Raw genomic sequence first — 16,823 nt, 5'->3', positions numbered from 1 at the left:
GTCCGCCTCGCCCCTTCCCCGGCGCCCGCTCTGCAGGCCAAGCTTGACTGGTGTCTATTGTCCACATGTTTTCTAAAGAGGAAAACACGAAAGTAATTCTTAACCCCTGGACCTCCTGGAAGTGATGTTGGCGTGGGGAATGTCTCCATGTTCTCGTGCTCTACCAACACTGCTCAAAATAAGCCTCGCATCACCTTACCGTTCGTGGAATCATTGCCCCCACCTCCCTCCCAGTGTTTCCGAATTGTGACCTCCTTGCTGGGAAAGCAGAGACCAAAGTGGGTGTACTAATGAGGTTCCAGGTCCAGTGTATTCACTTGCAAATGATTACAGTTTACCAGAGCTGCTCAAATTTTAGTTTTGGTGATTACAGAAACATTCTCATTCTTTCAGATACTTTTATTTTGTGTAAAATTTCGGTTGCGACTGTAAAAATGCAGAGTCCACCTTGAAATGTGGAAACATACTTCATTATAATAGAGTAAGAGCCAAATAACCGAGCGGTTGGAGCAGTGTCCTGGGCAGCTGTGTGGTTTCCCGGATCTGGATGAAGTAGCAGTGTTGCTGAGGACAGGGTGAGTGGATAAGGGGCCGACCTTTGATTTACACCATTCAAATTTGCAAGGTTAGGATTAAAAAATGTTGATTTTTAAAATCAAAGTTCAAGATTGCTCTTGCAAGGGTTTATAAGCTTTATAAATCATTTAGAACCCGACAGGGTCAGTGGGAAGAATAAATAAAAGGGAGAGAGTAAATAAAATGGATGATCCGGAATTGAGAGAAGTGATCTGTCCCTTGCTGCAGGGGCTTTTATTACAATCACACGATGTTAAACCAAATGCATAATGCTTTATGGATACCAGGATTCCGGTCACACAAACTGGAAAGATAGATCCAGACCTGCTTCTCTGGTTCACGCTGAGGCATGACTTAGCAGTATTGAAACTTTGAGTTTTGCATGACTGCACACAAATGACATTATTTTAGAAACTAGTTTATGAGCATGAAACTAGTCTGAGGCTAGAGGCCTGCTTCCTCAAAAAGTTTTCTAATAACTAAATACAAAGTGATAACTTTTTGGATCATGTTTGATGGCCCTGCATTTAATTTCATTGAAGTTAGTACTAATTTTAATTTTTAGTACATGTGTTATTCATTGTATCTAATCATGGACAATTTTTAAAAATCTCAAACATACCATTTGTTGAATGTTTTTCATAACCTAGAATTTTCTAAGTCCTTTGAATACACTATTTCACTTACTTCTTTGCCTCTGAGGAATCTTTATTCCCATTTTACAAATGAGCAAACTGAAGCTTACTGGAAAAAAGCAGCTTGCCCTAGATATATTACTAAGTGGTAGAGCTAGAATCAGATCTCTCTGCTCCCAGGGTCTGTTCTCTTAACCATCATACCACACAGCCTTTCCAGATGAATATAACCATAGAGAAATGTAGGATGTGTAACCCTAGTTATGCATGTGTAACCTCATTTAATTCCATAACATTCACATGAGGAAGTGTTGTTATGCCCATTTTACAGATGAGCAAAGAGACTCAGGAAGATTAAGTTTCCTCAAGTCACCTGTCTAGTAAATAGTGCAGTGTTTGAACTCCAGCTTGACGCCAAGCTCATTGCACAATTCCATCTCCCGCTTCTGGGTCTCCGCCTCATTTGGCTGCATTCTTTCCCCCAACCAGGTACTCACAGTTTACTAAATAAGGGTACTTGGTGCTATGAAATCCCTGTCGAATGTGTGCCTGAACTATGCATTTCAGGTAATGTCCTGGGCAAACATGATTAGCTACTGAAAAGGTAAATTATTAACTTGGCCTTATGATTGTTTAGTAATTGGTGTCTGTGAATCTGTTTGGCATGACTTAAGCAAGACCAAGTCTGTGTGCCCTGGGAACCTTGTGCTTCTGAGCTGAGGGCCACTGAAGGGATCAAGGCATTGCCCTCTGTGATGGGCCTCCCTCTAAGACATGCCTCTCTCAGCTGTCTCTACCTTCTAGCATACTCTTAAAGCTGTGCATTCGTAGTGACTTAAGCTCCTGCCTTCCCTCCTTGAGGATGGGCTACAGGGTTATGCATTATTCTTTTTCTAGCTCAAGTCTAAATGTATGCAGGCAGACATTCGAAGCTGCTGGAGGAAACAAGGTTATCTGGGGAGTACAGAGGTAGTGCGGGGCGTTGGCTGTGTTGAGGGCTAGCGTCCTAAGCCATGTTAATCTAATGCACCCATGTCAGCAAACATTCCTGGGTTACTAGGCAGAGAGGATGAAGGCCCTGCCTACATCTCAGGCCCTGCCAAGGGAGACCACATGTCAACAAGTTGGGGTTAATACCTTCCTGGTGGGTACCCAAGTGAAGCTTACCCCGCTCCGTGGATTCACCGACCTTCTGGGCAAGGATGTCTCCCTGCCTTTGTGACTGGCCCCACTCCCACCCCAAACCTCTGGCATTCACGGCACTTTATTCCGGTTGCCTGTTCACTTGTCCCTCTTCTTCCTTAGGGTAAGTAACTTGTGGACAGGACGGTTCTCCTTGAGAAACACGGAATCTGGACTTTGGCTGAGGACTAGGGACCTTCAGTTGGGGAAGAGGACAGGTGCGTTTGAGGGGAAGAGGAGGTATCCAGGCCAGCTGTCACTGGAGACTGATAGTCTGACCAGAGTCTATCCTGTGTCACTTCTGGGAAGAAAAGGAAAAGTGCAAAGTGGCATCGAGTCAGTAGATGACGGGGAAATATGGGCGACTTGGAAGGCAGGCCCTGCCCTTGGATTGGTTGTCCCAGTCACACACAACATCTCCGGATGGGACAGTGACCACATTGGTGGCTTCTGGTCACCTCGGGTTCTTTCTTCAGGGAAGCAAGGTGTGTGTGTACTGAACTGGACCTTCTCCTCAGAGATTTTAGTGGCAGTGGGCACAGCACTTGCTCACGGGGTGCCCTGCAGCTGGCTTTCCTGCTGAGACTCTGGGTTCCCATTCTGCTTCCTGACAGCCATTTGCAAACCTTTGTGAGAGAACGTATGTCTTTAAAAAATGTTTATTTTTTGGTCGTACTGGGTCTTAGTTGTGACATGTAGGATCTAATTCCTTAACCAGCGATTGAACCTAGACCCCCCTGCATTGGGAGTGCAGAGTCTTAGCCACTAGACCACCAGAGAAGTTCCAGTGAGAAACATCTTTACACGTTCCCGTTGCTGCCACATACTGCCTCTCTAGCTGGGAGTCGAGTTGGGAACAGTTTATCCACCAGCCGGCCAGTGAGCCCCCTGATTGCTGACAGGCTGTGGCCTAGGCCTTGGATTCAAGCCCTAGACCCACGCCCAGGGAAGCACATTCTTTGCTGAGTCAGCTGCCACTTGCAGTAGGCTTGACACTTAGGACTAGTTTTTGAGAGCAAACATCTGTGCTTACCTTCTGGGCTCTGTATTTCTTGAAGGTTTCTTAAGCTGCTTACCTGTGCATGGCCTGTTTTCCTTAAGACCGTGGTTCCCGAGTAAGGGTGAGCTTTAGAATCCTAGGAGAGCTCAGAAAAACAGATCCCTGGGCTCTCCTCAGACTGGCATTTAGTAGGTGTGGGTGGGCCCGGACTTTAGATTTCGACCAGATTCCCAGGTGCTGTGGGAGCTGCTGGCCTCTGGAAACATGTTACCTTAGAGCCACAGGACCATGTGACTTTGGAGTCTGGGTCCCTCTTTTCCCCCACACCAGAGTCCCAGTAGCTTTCTTCTGAGATAGTCCGTGTGCCCTAATTCAGGCAGTCTATCTGTGAATCAAAATAAAGAACAAAACTGATGCCCCATGACAGCACTGCAGCAGTGGTCACCTGGCCTAATGGTGGAGTTATGAGACTGGCTGTCAGAGACTTTGCCTTATGCTGACCGCACCCATTAGAGTTAGGCTAACAGTTCTGATGAGGCTGTGTTGCTGCTGAAGCCCTATCGCCTGCGTTCTCTCATTGGCATCCTGACACCTCTGGGTGGTGGCAAGCATGCACGGTACCCTCTCCTCGTGAATGAGAGAGGATTTACCTCGTTCTTGGGATCAGGTGTCCTGACTCCCAGCTTTAGGGCTTTTCCCATGTGCTAGAGACTACTTACCCTGCTTGGCGCATCCAGACTTGCACAGTTGGCTTCTCCTTTAGTCGGATTCCAGTGGCTCTAGTGCTGTGTTCTTTAGAGGAGGTGGGATCTATGAGTCGATAACATTTTCTTTATGCCACTCATTTAAAAAAATTTTTTTTTACTATATGAAAAATTTTAATTCTGTTCAGTAAAAGTCACCCTACGCAAAATGAACAAAGAAAAACAATGAACTTTTGCAGATTTTAATACATGCACACGCAGACAAAAGAGATAGGAAGGGACTAACATTCAAAACATAACAAAGAATCTTCTACAAATCAATAAAAAAAAAAAACAAATTGAAAAATGAACTAGAGAATACCAACAGCAGATTCACAGAAGAAATCTAAATGGTTAATAAAAATAGAAAATAAACAGTCTTACGGAAGTGGAGCCCACTTTGCCCGTCCGTCAGCAGAACTGTAAAGTCTGGCTTTGTCAGGTGTTGACCAGATCTTGGAAAAGTGCGAACTACTTTTTTTTCAGGAAAGCATTTTTATTAATACTTCTTGAAGATGGTATTAATTGTCTCCGACTACAGCTTGAAAAGTGCAAATGACTCTAAACCATGAATAGTTGTATAAATTTAATGAACAACATTGGAGATTATTCTGGCAATGACTACTGCAGTTCAAAAATTCCACTTCTAGGTATATATTCTAGAAATATAAGGCAAATGCTCACTGCATCATTGTTTCTAAAATTAAAAATGTTCTAAAATATCCATCGATACAGTATAGGATAATTGAGGTATATATACGTAATGAAGTACTCCATGGCAGTTAATTTACATAATATGAATATGCCTAAATTTCTCAAAAATTGTAGAATAAAAAATGCAAGTTATTATATATGCAAAACATTGTATGATAAATATATAATGTTTAATTTATAACACAGATATGTAAAGAGTAAAGGTAACATCTATGATTGTGGTAGCCCTTGAGATTAAGAAAAAAGATAACACTATTGTTACATACCAAAGAAAGAGTCAACTGAATCTGTATTGTCTGTGTTTCTTTCATGACTAATGGAAAAGATCTGGAACAAAGACTACAGGATATTGAAATACGTTAGTTCTATACGGGGATACATTGATGTTTAATGTATCATTCTCTGTAGTTTTCAATATTTTAAAAATATTTGATTCTATTGGGCAAGTACTTATTAGGTACCAGTTGCATCCTCAGTGCAGGGCTAAGCAAAGAAAAGTAAAAAGAGGAAAAGAAGGTAGTGATAAAAGAAATTTTCACGTATTGAGCTATGGGAAGTCATTCTGGCTTATACATGTTAAACTTTGAGTTTTATACTGACTAGAACAGCCTGTATGTGGCCTATCAAACATACATATGTTGTGCATCTGCTTTAATTATTAAAGAAAAGGGCATACTGACCAGAAGTAAATAATGTCCTGGTTAAAAATAAAGATTAAATGCCTCCCTTTCGGAGACATCCTCCTTTGATAATTAGACTCCCTCCCCAGGTGCCAAGGCCACGCTGACTCATTGGGTATGTACCGATTTGATTTTTGAAACCTTGAGGGATCATATTCTTGTGTGATGTTCTTTGCTCCGACCAGACATAAAACTGTGCTGAAAACCATATTTCTCCCGAGCAGCTTCTCAGAGTAATCAGAGTAGTCCTCAGTTTGGCTCAAACAAAACACTTTTCTCTACCAATTATAAGCTGTTCATTGATTGTTTTTGTCAAGGTCACTTGGCATAGTTGGCGGGATATCAGAAAAACCCACATAATGTCCCCCAGACTCTGCTTTGGACCAGCAGCTGGTACCAAGCCTGGGCCCCTTGCACCCCTGCTGCTTCTCAGTGCCCTTCAGGTGATCCTGTAAGTTGTTCCTGGTATCTGGTTTCTTTGTTGTTGTTGTTGTTGTTTTTTTTTTTTTTTTTTTGCTCATGCCGTGCAGCATACACGTGTCCAACTCTTGGCGACCCCATGGACTATAGCCTGCCAGGCTCCTCTGTCCATGGAATTTTCCAGGCAAGAATACCGGAGGGAGTGGCCATTTCCTACTCCAGGGGATTTTCCTGTATTTCGACCTGTATCTCTTGTGTCTCCTGCCATGGCGGGGAGATTCTTCACCACTGAGCCACTGCGGAAGCCCTTAAGACTTGCGCTTTATAACAAAATGAATCTAAATAAAAGGGAGAGTGCTTCCTTCATGGTCCAGCGGCTGAGACTCTGCTCCCGATGCAGCGGGCCCGGGTTTGATCCTTGGTCAGGGAGCTAGATCTCACATGCTGCCACCAACACCTGGAGCAACCAAATAGGTCAATAAGTATTTTTTAAAGGGGGAAATTGTGTTTCTAAAGCTTAGCAGCAGCCGGACAGGCAGTCATCCATTGGAACTCTGGCTGGCTTCTACAATTTGTATGGAAAGAATACTTACAAGTACTTTCCTAACCCTAACTAGCCAGGATAAAGCTTTTTGACATTCCAGAACTGATTTTTGCATGCACGACTAAAGAAAGCTGGCTTGATAAAAACATCTGTTCAAAATTCTGACCCTGAGAGAACAGAAGTACTCCCAGGAGAAAACAAAACTGTAACTCTTATCATGTCCTTGAAATGCAAACACAGCAGCATCGCCTGAGACTACAGCGTTAGCTCGATGAGTAGAAGCTAAAACCAAAGGGGGAAAGAAGCGGGGGAGGCTTCTTCTCTTTTTAAAAATTAATTGATTTTTGGCTGCGTTGGGTCTTCATTGCTGTGTGCGCGCTTTCTCTAGTTGTGCCCAGGGCTCTGCTTTGCAGCGCTGTGTGGGCTCCTCACTGCGGTGGTTTCCTGTTGCGGAGTGCAGGCGCTCAGGCGCTCAGGCGCTCAGGCGCTCAGGTGCTCAGGTGCATGGGCTCAGCAGTCGTGGTGCATGGGCTTAGTTGCCCTGTGGCATGTGGAATCTTCCCAGATCAGGGACTGAACCTGTGTCCCCTGCATTCCCACCAGGGAAGTCCTGAAGAACTTTTAAAATTCAAGTAGGAAAACTCTGAGATCTCCGTGTCTATCTAGATGTATGTATGTCTCTGTGTGTGTTATGAATGTGATGTTTCTACCTCTGGATGATATCATCAATATGAATTTGTAAAAGAGCTTTATTTGATTGACTTAAAAGTGACCTCTTATACTGTGCTTAGTTGCTCAGTTGTGTCCAGCTCTCTGCGACCTCATGGGCTGTATGTAGCCTGCCAGGCTCCTCTGTCCATGGTATTTTCCAGGCAAGAATACAGGAGTGGGTTGCCATTCCCTTCTCCAGGGGATCTTCCCGACTCAGGGATCAAACCTGGATCTCCTTCATTGCAGGCAGATTCTTTGCCATCTGAGCCACCAGAGAAGCCCAAGCTCTTACATTACTCAGCCATAAAAAACATTAAATAATGCCATTGGCAGCAACATGGATGGACCTAGAGATTAGCATATTAAGTGAAATAAGACAAATATCATGTAATATCACTTATATGTGGAATCCAGAAAAAAACAACACAAATGAACTTATTTACAGGACTGAAACAGATTCATAGACATCGAGAACAAACTTTGGTACCAAAGGGGAAACGGGGGAGGGATAACTTAGGAGTTTGGGATTAGCAGACACACACTGCTGTATATAAAACAGATAAGCAACAAGGTCCTGTTGTATAGCACATGAAACTATATTCAATATTTTTAAATAAACCATAATGGAAAATAATCTGAAAAGAATATATACTGTATCTATAGCTATATGCCTATATCTCTCTGAATATGTATGTATCTTTGAATCACTTTCCTGCATACCGGAAACTAACACAATATTGTAAATCCATAATACTTCAATTTTTTAAAAGTAAGTACTTGCAAATCAGATATTTCTAAATGTAACATAAAAGTAATCCAAATGCTTAAAGGATCATGTGATCCAGGATTAATCAAGATTAATCTTTAATAAATGGAAACAAGTTTAAGTTTTGGGTTTGATTAGTACAGGCATGTCTTTAGGGTCATCAGCATAAAGTATAATACCTTTTATTGTACGCCTGGAGGAGGGCACGGCAACCCGCTTCAGTATTCTTGCTTAGAGAATTCCATGGCCAGAGGAGCCTGGCAGGCTACAGTCCATAGGGTCTCAAAGATTCGGATACGACTAAAGCGACTTGGCACAAGTTTGCTGAAAGTCAATAAGTTCATGTTATCTATGTCACAAAATTTCTCAGCAAGAAAATTAACTTGGTGTGATGATATTTTCACAAGTAATGAAGTACAGATAAATGAGATAAAAGTTTTAGGTGAGCTCTTAAAGAATGATTATGTTTTATGGTATGTCTAAATGCAGTTTCTCCAGATTTTTGGTAATTTGAAACTCCAGAGTTTTGTTAAATTAGGATAGATGATGGGAATTTTTTTTGATATCCAGATCATTTCCAATTAAGATAAAAATACCAAACCTTCATTGCTAAACATGTCTAAATGTACCTACTTTGTTGTCTTACAAGAGAAAAAAACTAAAGATATTCAGGTTTATTAGACACATCTTGCACCACATTAAAGGGAAATTATGCTGTGAGGAAAAGGTATGTTTTTAAAGGTTATGGAGTATATTCTTAGGTTTGCTAATCAGGAAATACTGGTATGACAGTCAATTACTTGCTTCCTGATTTTCACTAAAGTTTTTTAAGGTTTAAAAATTATAATCTATGTAAGTAAAGATACTAAAATAATAAAGTAAGCATTTCAGTTATAAAAAAGTAGGCCATCTAATGTTGACAGAAAATATAAAAAATGAAATATCTTTGTTTAGGAGAAAAAAAGGAGTATAATTTTGTCCAAGAATGAGTTGTTTCTGGATGGGAAAAAAGGACAAATAAATAATGAATACAAGCAGTGATATAAGGTTATAGAAAAGAAAACTTGAGAATTTTGTATGTGGTCAGAATTGATTAAAATTAGATTGCATTTAATTAGGTAAATAAAATTTGTTATTAAAGGTAAGCTGAAGCAAGACTGGATTTGGTTTTCTCTCTGTTGAAAGAACAAAATTCTCTTGCAGTCCCACTCTTGATAACAGATTGTGTGAATTTCCTTGCCTTTACATGATCTATACTTGCTTTTGAAATCTTCTGTCACTTTGCTTAAGTAAATAAGTATTGTTTCACAGTAACCTATGATCCTATTTGATCAAGTGTTTTGAAGCTTTCTGATATTTTTGACAAACTTCTAGAATATCAAATTCTAATTAAAGTTCTTTTGACCTCCAGCTAACTTTGAGGTGCTTCATAGGGCCCCTGAGTCATCTCAGAAAAATATTAAACTAACTAAGCTTATTTGGTAGATTAAATTATGTAGGAAGCACTGTCAAATAAGATGTAACATTAAGCTTTCTTTATGTTATGTCTATGTAAGTATATGTTTTATAAGTGTTTTAGAAATTACATGAAATTCCTGGAAATCATACATGTTCTGACATAAAATGTTATCTGTCATCAAAATTGAGGCTCCCATTAAAGAACTGAACCCGAGTATTTGGGAAATGCCCTCGCTGACTTTCATGCCAAGGCAACGGCAGCCGACCATAGCAATGATGGCACGTGTAGATAGAGTCCGTCCTGCTTCTACAGAATTAACCCCTCATTGTCAGACTTCTGCCATCCTGAGGTCCTTAGAACAGTCTGCTCCTAAATCAGAGAAATTAGACGGTAAACGACAGCTGTGAGTTGAGCAGTTGGGGCTTTGGGAAACCCAAGGCGGCTGCTTGGCTCCTCCTGGCTCCCAGGCAAACACTGCTTTTCATTTGGTGGGTTAAAGCCTTCCTTTGCTGCAAGGCTAATGCCCTCACAGAGACGAATAAGCTGATAGAAATTGTGTTTTCCACTTAGGGTTATGCTTTCCACAATCTCCAGTGATCCAGGCACCCAGTTTATTGGGCAAATCATACTAATCTTGACAAAAGCCTCACAAACTTCTTAAAATGATCCCTGTGAGTGTGCTCCTCAGTGATCAGGCAGGGTCAACACAGTAATGGAGAAACTGGACTCGAGCGGAACAAAAATTAATTACCTTGGATTAAATGAACTGATAAATATGAAATATAGATAAAATTTTTGTGAATTTTTGTCTAAAATATTACTAAATTTTAATCTTCCAGATAAGGGAATCTTGCACTTTAAGCTATTTATGACTTACAGCAATTTGGTAAATTGCACATTTGTAAACAGATATGAGGGTTTCCCAGGTAGCTTAGTGGTAAAGAATCTGCCTGAAATGCAGGAGACACAGGTTCGATCCCTGGGTTGGGAAGATTCACTGGAGAAGGAAATGGCAACCCACTCCAGTATTCTTGCCTGGAAAATCCCATGGACAGAGGAGACAGGTGGTCTACAGCCCATGGGGTCGCAAAAGAATCAGGCATGATTTAGTGACTAAACAAACACACACAGATTGGAAGCATTTATCTTTTCTCTCTACCTGTTGTTTCGTTGCTAAGTCGTGCACTAGACTTGGTCTATAGAAAGGGCTGCTGGGTGAACAACCATGACTGCCTCCTGCTTGCTGTGTGCTAAGTTGCTCAGTCGTGTCTGACTCTGCGACTCTATGGACTGTAGCCTGCCAGGCTCCTCTGTCCATGGGATTCTTCAGGCAAGAATACTTGAGTGGGTTGCCGTGTCCTCAACCAGGAGATCTTCCTGACCCAGGGATCAAACCCAAGTCTCTTGAGTCTCCTGCACTGGTGGGTGGGTTCTCTACCACTAGCGCCATCTAGAAAGACTGACTGCCCTCTATTGATGGGTTATCTTCTTGCTTCTAGGAATGACTTACAAGAAACTCCCATTGACAATGCTGGTCTGATTTGGTTTACTGATGGGTCCTACTTAAAAGATGAACGAGGATATTACCGAGCTGTAAATATAGTAATGTCCAACTTGGACATAACTGAAAACTCTTGTTTACCAGAAATGAGGTCAGTAAAATCAGCTGAATTAACTGCTTTAATTCAAGCTTGTCAACTAGCTAAAGACCAGATAGCAACTATTTATACTGATAGTTCTTGTACATTTGGAGTGGCCCGTGACTTTGGGATATTATGGCAACAATGAGGTTTTTTACCTCTTTGGGACAACCTGCCAAAAAAAAAAAAAAAATGGTAAACAAGGGCTTCCCTGGTGGCTCAGTGGTAAAGAATCCGCCCGCCAGTGCAGGGGACATTGTTCGATCCCTGATCTGGGAAGACTGCACTTGCCGCGGGGCAGCTAAGCCCGTGCACCACAGCTGTGAGCCGGGGAGCCGCATCTGCTGAGCCCACGGGCCACAGCCACTGAAGCCTGCACGCCCTGGAGCCCGTGCTCTGCAACAAGAAAAGCCACCACAATGAGAAGCCCTCGCACTGCTCCCAGATAGCAGCCCCACTCGCCACAACTAGACAAAAGCCCGCGCTGCAAGGAAGCCCCAGCAGAGCCATCAATCGATCAATCAGTGATGGGAAACAGCGTGCAAAGTTATCAAATCTACACAATTACCAGAAGAGTTACCACCTATTAAAGCCCCAGGACATTTGAAATCGAAGGCTATGGAAGCTAAAGGAAATCAGCTTGCTGGTACTGCCACCAACAGCAAGCAGCTCTAAGTAATCATTCTGTCCAGCGTTGAGAATGTCCACCACTCTCTGTCAACCCTGCTCACTCAGTGAAGGATTTCCTCCTGCAAGCTCAAGAAACTGCCACTGAAGAACAGAAACAGATGTTGTAATAAAAAAGGGGAAATTTTTAACCCTGTCACACAAATATGATTTGGACCTGAGAGGAAACCTGTTGTGCCTGCTGGAGCCCAACTGCCACATTCTTTTACTCACTGGGTGCCTGAGAAAATGATTCTGTGGGGAAAACAATATGTTTAGAAGCTTTTCCCCCACAACTGGTTCATAGTGTATTTGCTTGTTGTAATGTATGTCCTGCGTATAATCCAGGAAAGTCACTCTGTGGGTCACAGGACCACTTTCCCCTTCCTAAGGGACCCTTTGACATATGGCAGTTGGATTTTGTCCAGCTGCTGCCATCTCAAGGAAATGAATATATGTTCATAATGATCTTCGGGTTTTCACACTGGCTTGAAGCTTTTCCATGCAGGAGAGCAATGGCTTTAACAATAGGTAAATTGCTATTCAGTTCAGTTCAGCTGAGTCGCTCAGTTGTGTCTGACTCTTCTACCCCATGGACTGCAGCATGCCAGGCCTCCCTGTCCATCACCAACTCTTGGAGTTTACCCAATTCATGTCCATTGAGTCAGTGATGACATCTAACCATCTCATCCTCTGTCTTCCCTTTCTTCTCCCACCTTCAGTCTTTCGCACCATCAGGGTCTTTTCAAATGAGTCAGCTCTTCGCATCAGGTGGTCAAAGTATTGGAGTTTCAGCTTCAAGATTAGTCCTTCCAATGAACACTCAGGACTGATCTCCTTTAGGATGGACTGGTTGGATCTCCTTGCAGTCCAAGGGACTCTCAAGAGTCTTCTCCAACACCACAGTTCAAAAGCCTCAATTCTTCAGCGCTCAGCTTTCTTTATAGTCCAACTCTCACATCCATACATGACTACTGGAAAAACCATAGCCTTGACTAGACGGACCTTTGTTGGCAAAGTGATGTCTCTGCTTTTCAATATGCTGTCATAGGAAAGATAATAATTCCTATCTGGGGAAGTCCTTCTGAATTATACAGTGATTGGGAAACTCATTTTATTGCACAAATAATTAAATCTATATGTGACATTTGACACTTATGTGGCATTTCACTGTGCATATCTTCAGCATTGGTAGAAAGGACTAGCGGTGCTCTCAGAATGCAATTGGCAAAACTTTTGGAAACATTTCATCTCTCATGGCCAAAACTCCTCTGCTAGTGCCTCTTGACCTTAGATCTATGCCTTTTGGTAAGCATGGGCCATCTCCTTTTGAAAGAATTAACAGGATGGCCTGTGATTAAATGAGGGAGTATATGGACCAACCTCACTCCAAGGAGATATATTACATTATTGTCAGGGCCTTATCAAAACATAAGGAAAATGAAAAATTAGTAGCTAACCCCTTTCACTGTGAGCTCTTGGAAGATGAAATCCTTAAAGATCATGGATTATAATCTGGAGATTTTGTTTATTGGAAAGGACATAAAGATCTGTTGCGGCAACATCAGAAAGGATCTTATCAGTTATTATTTACTAATCCATTAGCTGCCAAACTATTAATAGAAGGCAGAGACTCATGGATTCACATCTCTAATTTTATTTTTTATTTTTTTTCCTTTAGAATTATTCTATTAAATCATAAATGTACAACAGCTTCTTAACTCTACACACACTTAAATGTTTTTAAAGGAAAAACATTATGACTTATTACACCATGATCCTGGCTAATAGCTTTTCAAAACTTTGAGAAAAATCTTAAAAAAGGTTTCACATGTCACCTGAAATTTACAAATTTAACATTATCAAAGAAGGAATGCTTCTATACTCTTACAAAGACCACTAGAAAGAACAATTAAAAAGCTAAGAAACTGTCTCAAAGGCATTTTTTTTTTATAATCCTTCCTCCACAGTAAGTTAATGTTATTAAATAATCCAGTCCATTCACAAAATGGCTGTATGCATCTGCTCTGGTGTCTTCTGCCATATCATGGATATTTATGCATGACTGAGATAAGATTTTCCTTACCATTATTATTTTGATAACCTGAAGCTGTTCTGTTACCTTTGAGCGCTCATCCTCTCCTATTTATACAGTGAAGCCCATGGCAAATAGGAAGAAGCTCAGTATCTGCTTCTCCCTCCATAACCCCCACTTCCTCCACTGCCTCCTGGACCATAGTTTCCTCCACCATATGGTGCCCCCACGCTCCTGCTACCACCAAAATTTCCACTCTTCATTGGACCATAGTTAGAAGATTGTTGGTTATAATTTGCAAAATCATTGTAATTTCCACTCCCGTATTTTCCTCCTCCATAACTGCCATAGCCACCTCCATAGCCCCCACCCTGGTTGCCATATCCAGGTCCTCCACCACCATATCCTCCTCTTCCTCCTCCATAACCAGGGCTGCCTTCAAAATTGCCACCTCCAGGTCCCCCTCCATACCCATTATACCCATCCCCAAATCCACGGCCACGTCCATATCCATCAGACCCCCCTCTAAAGTTACTTCCTGGTTCTGGTCCAATATTTCCACCACCACCACCATGAGAATCTCCAAAACCAAAGTTGCCCCCTCTTCCACTTCTAGAACTTTGGACTTCCTGAATTTCTTGTCTGGACAAAGCCTTTCTTACTTCCGCATTATGACCATTGACAGTATGGTATTTCTGCAACACAATCTTATCCATAGGATCATGGTCATCAAACCTAACAAATCCAAAGCCTCTTTTCTTTCCAGACTGCCTCTCAGTAATTATCTCAATGGTATCAATTTTTCCATATTCCTCAAAGTAATCTCTAAGATGATGCTCCTCAGTATCTTTCTTAATTCCACCAACAAACAGCTTCTTCACAGTTACACGAGCCCCTGGCTTTCCAGATTCCTGTCTTGCAACAGCGCGTTTTGGCTCAACCACTCTCCCGTCAACTGAGTGAGGTCTTGCGGCCACGGCAGCATCAACTTCAGCCATGGAAGAAAAAGTCACAAAGCCAAATCCTAAAAAAAAAAAAACAAAACAAAACAAAAACAAAAACAAATCCTCTTGATCTTTTGCTTGCAGGACCCCTCATTACCACACAATCTAAGTTTTCCCCGTTGCTCCTAGTAGTTCCTCAAACTTTCTTCTGTAGTTTCAAAGCTCAAGCCACCAATAATGAGTTTACGGAATTGTTCTTTTCTCTCTCCGTCGCGCACTCAGTCGCTTCAGCCCGATTTCCCCCAGCCGGGCGAGACGAGAGCGCTCTCCGCGGAGGAACCGGGCTCTCCTGGCGCTGTAGCGAGAACTGCCGCTGCTCGAGAAACACCACCGCGGAGCACCTCCACTCCAGACCCGGCGCTGCTGCTACTGCCCGCATCTCTAATTCCAAAATCTCCTCTAGAAGACAGCCCTCCTAAACTGTTGGTGGGAATGTAAGCTGGTGCAACTGCTATCAAAAATAGTATGAATTTTCCTTAAAAACCGAAAAACAGAGTTGCCGTATGATCCAGCAATTACATTCCTGGGTGTATATTTGGACAAAACTCTATTTCAAAACGACACATGCACCCCTATTTACAATAGCCAAGACATGAAAGCAGCCTAAGTGTCCATCAGCAGATGAATGGATAAGGAAGATACTATCTATCTATCTGTCTATACTGTTACTTCAGTCGTGTCTGTTTGCGACCCTATGGACCATGGCCCTCCAGGGTCCTCTGTCCATGGGATTCTCCAGGCAAGAATACTGGAGTGGGTTGCCTTGCCCTCCTCCTGGAGTTCTTCCCGACCCAGGGCTTGAACCCGTGTCTTATGTCTACCTGTTGGGAGGCAGGTTCTTTACCACTAGATATATACACACACACATGTTTCTGTTCTGTAAATAAGTTCATTTGTATCATAGTTTAGATTCCACATATAAGTAATACTAAATGATAGTTGTCTTTCTCTTTCTGATTTACTTCACTTAATAAATAATAATCTCTAGGTCCATCCATATTGCTGCAAATCGCATTACTTCCATTTTAGGGCTGAATAATTTATATATACTTTATTATTCATATATATATTATATAGAATATTATGTGTGTGTTAGTCCCTCAGTTGTATCTGACTCTCTGCGACCCCATGGACTGTAGCCCACCAGGCTCCTCTGTCCATGGGATTCTCCAGGCAAGAATACTGCAGTGGGAAGCCAGTCCCTTCTTCAGGGGATCTTCCAACTCAGGGATTGACCGTGGGTCTCCAGCATCACAGGCAGATTCTTTACTGTCTGAGCCATTAGGGAAGCCTAACATTATATATAATAATATATATTACATTATATTAAAATTATATAATTTATATTTATATTTTATAGTTTATATAATATAAATATATAATTTATATAATTGTATAATTAATAATTATATTAAAATATATTATAATATACAATATATTATATTATATTATAATAATAGTATATATCCATATGTAATATGGATATGGATATATATAATATTATTCAGTCATAAAAAATAATGAAATAATGCCATTTGCAGCAATATGGATGGACCTAGAGATAATTAATTAAATGAAGCAAGTCAGAAAGAGAAAGACAAATATCATATAGTATCACTTATATGTGGAATTAAAATATGACACAAATGAACTTATTTACAGAACAGAAACAGACTCACAGACATAGAGAAAACACTCATGGTTGCCAAGGAGGATGGGGAGTTGGGGAGGGATGAACTGGGAGTTTGGGATTAGCAGATGCAAGTGATTCTACATAGAATGGATAAGCAATAAGGTCCTACTGTAGAGCATGGGAACTGCAGGCAATATCCTGTAACAAGCCATGGTGGAAAAGAGTATGCAAAAGGGAAATATATGCACGTATAACTGAATCACTTTGGTGTGCTTCCGAAACTAAGACATTGTCTATCAACTATACTTCAGTTTTTAAAAAAGAATCTTGAACCTGCACACACACACACACACACACACACACACACACACACACACAAGGCCTCTCCACCTGCGTGGACTTTGTCCCATATTTC

At 41.5% G+C, this 16,823-nt stretch overlaps 1 protein-coding gene and 1 non-coding gene across 2 annotated transcripts; one reads left to right on the top strand and one right to left on the bottom strand.

Annotated features, from left to right (window-relative positions):
• Positions 1-7,727: 7,727 nt before the first annotated feature.
• On the bottom strand, positions 7,728-15,154 carry LOC101123501 (heterogeneous nuclear ribonucleoproteins A2/B1-like). Its single transcript, XM_042234993.2, is given in 4 exon segments — positions 7,728-14,797; positions 14,841-14,882; positions 14,884-14,978; positions 15,056-15,154. Coding segments are annotated over 4 exon segments (1,116 nt in total). The 3' UTR covers positions 7,728-13,917.
• TRNAF-GAA (transfer RNA phenylalanine (anticodon GAA)) lies at positions 10,351-10,421 on the top strand. The gene has a single exon. It is a non-coding gene; the product is annotated as a tRNA-Phe (tRNA).
• Positions 15,155-16,823: the final 1,669 nt, after the last annotated feature.

The sequence above is a fragment of the Ovis aries genome, chromosome 18, assembly GCF_016772045.2.
Source record: "Ovis aries strain OAR_USU_Benz2616 breed Rambouillet chromosome 18, ARS-UI_Ramb_v3.0, whole genome shotgun sequence".
NCBI lineage: Eukaryota > Metazoa > Chordata > Mammalia > Artiodactyla > Bovidae > Ovis > Ovis aries.
This window is presented reverse-complemented; position numbering and strand designations above follow the sequence as displayed.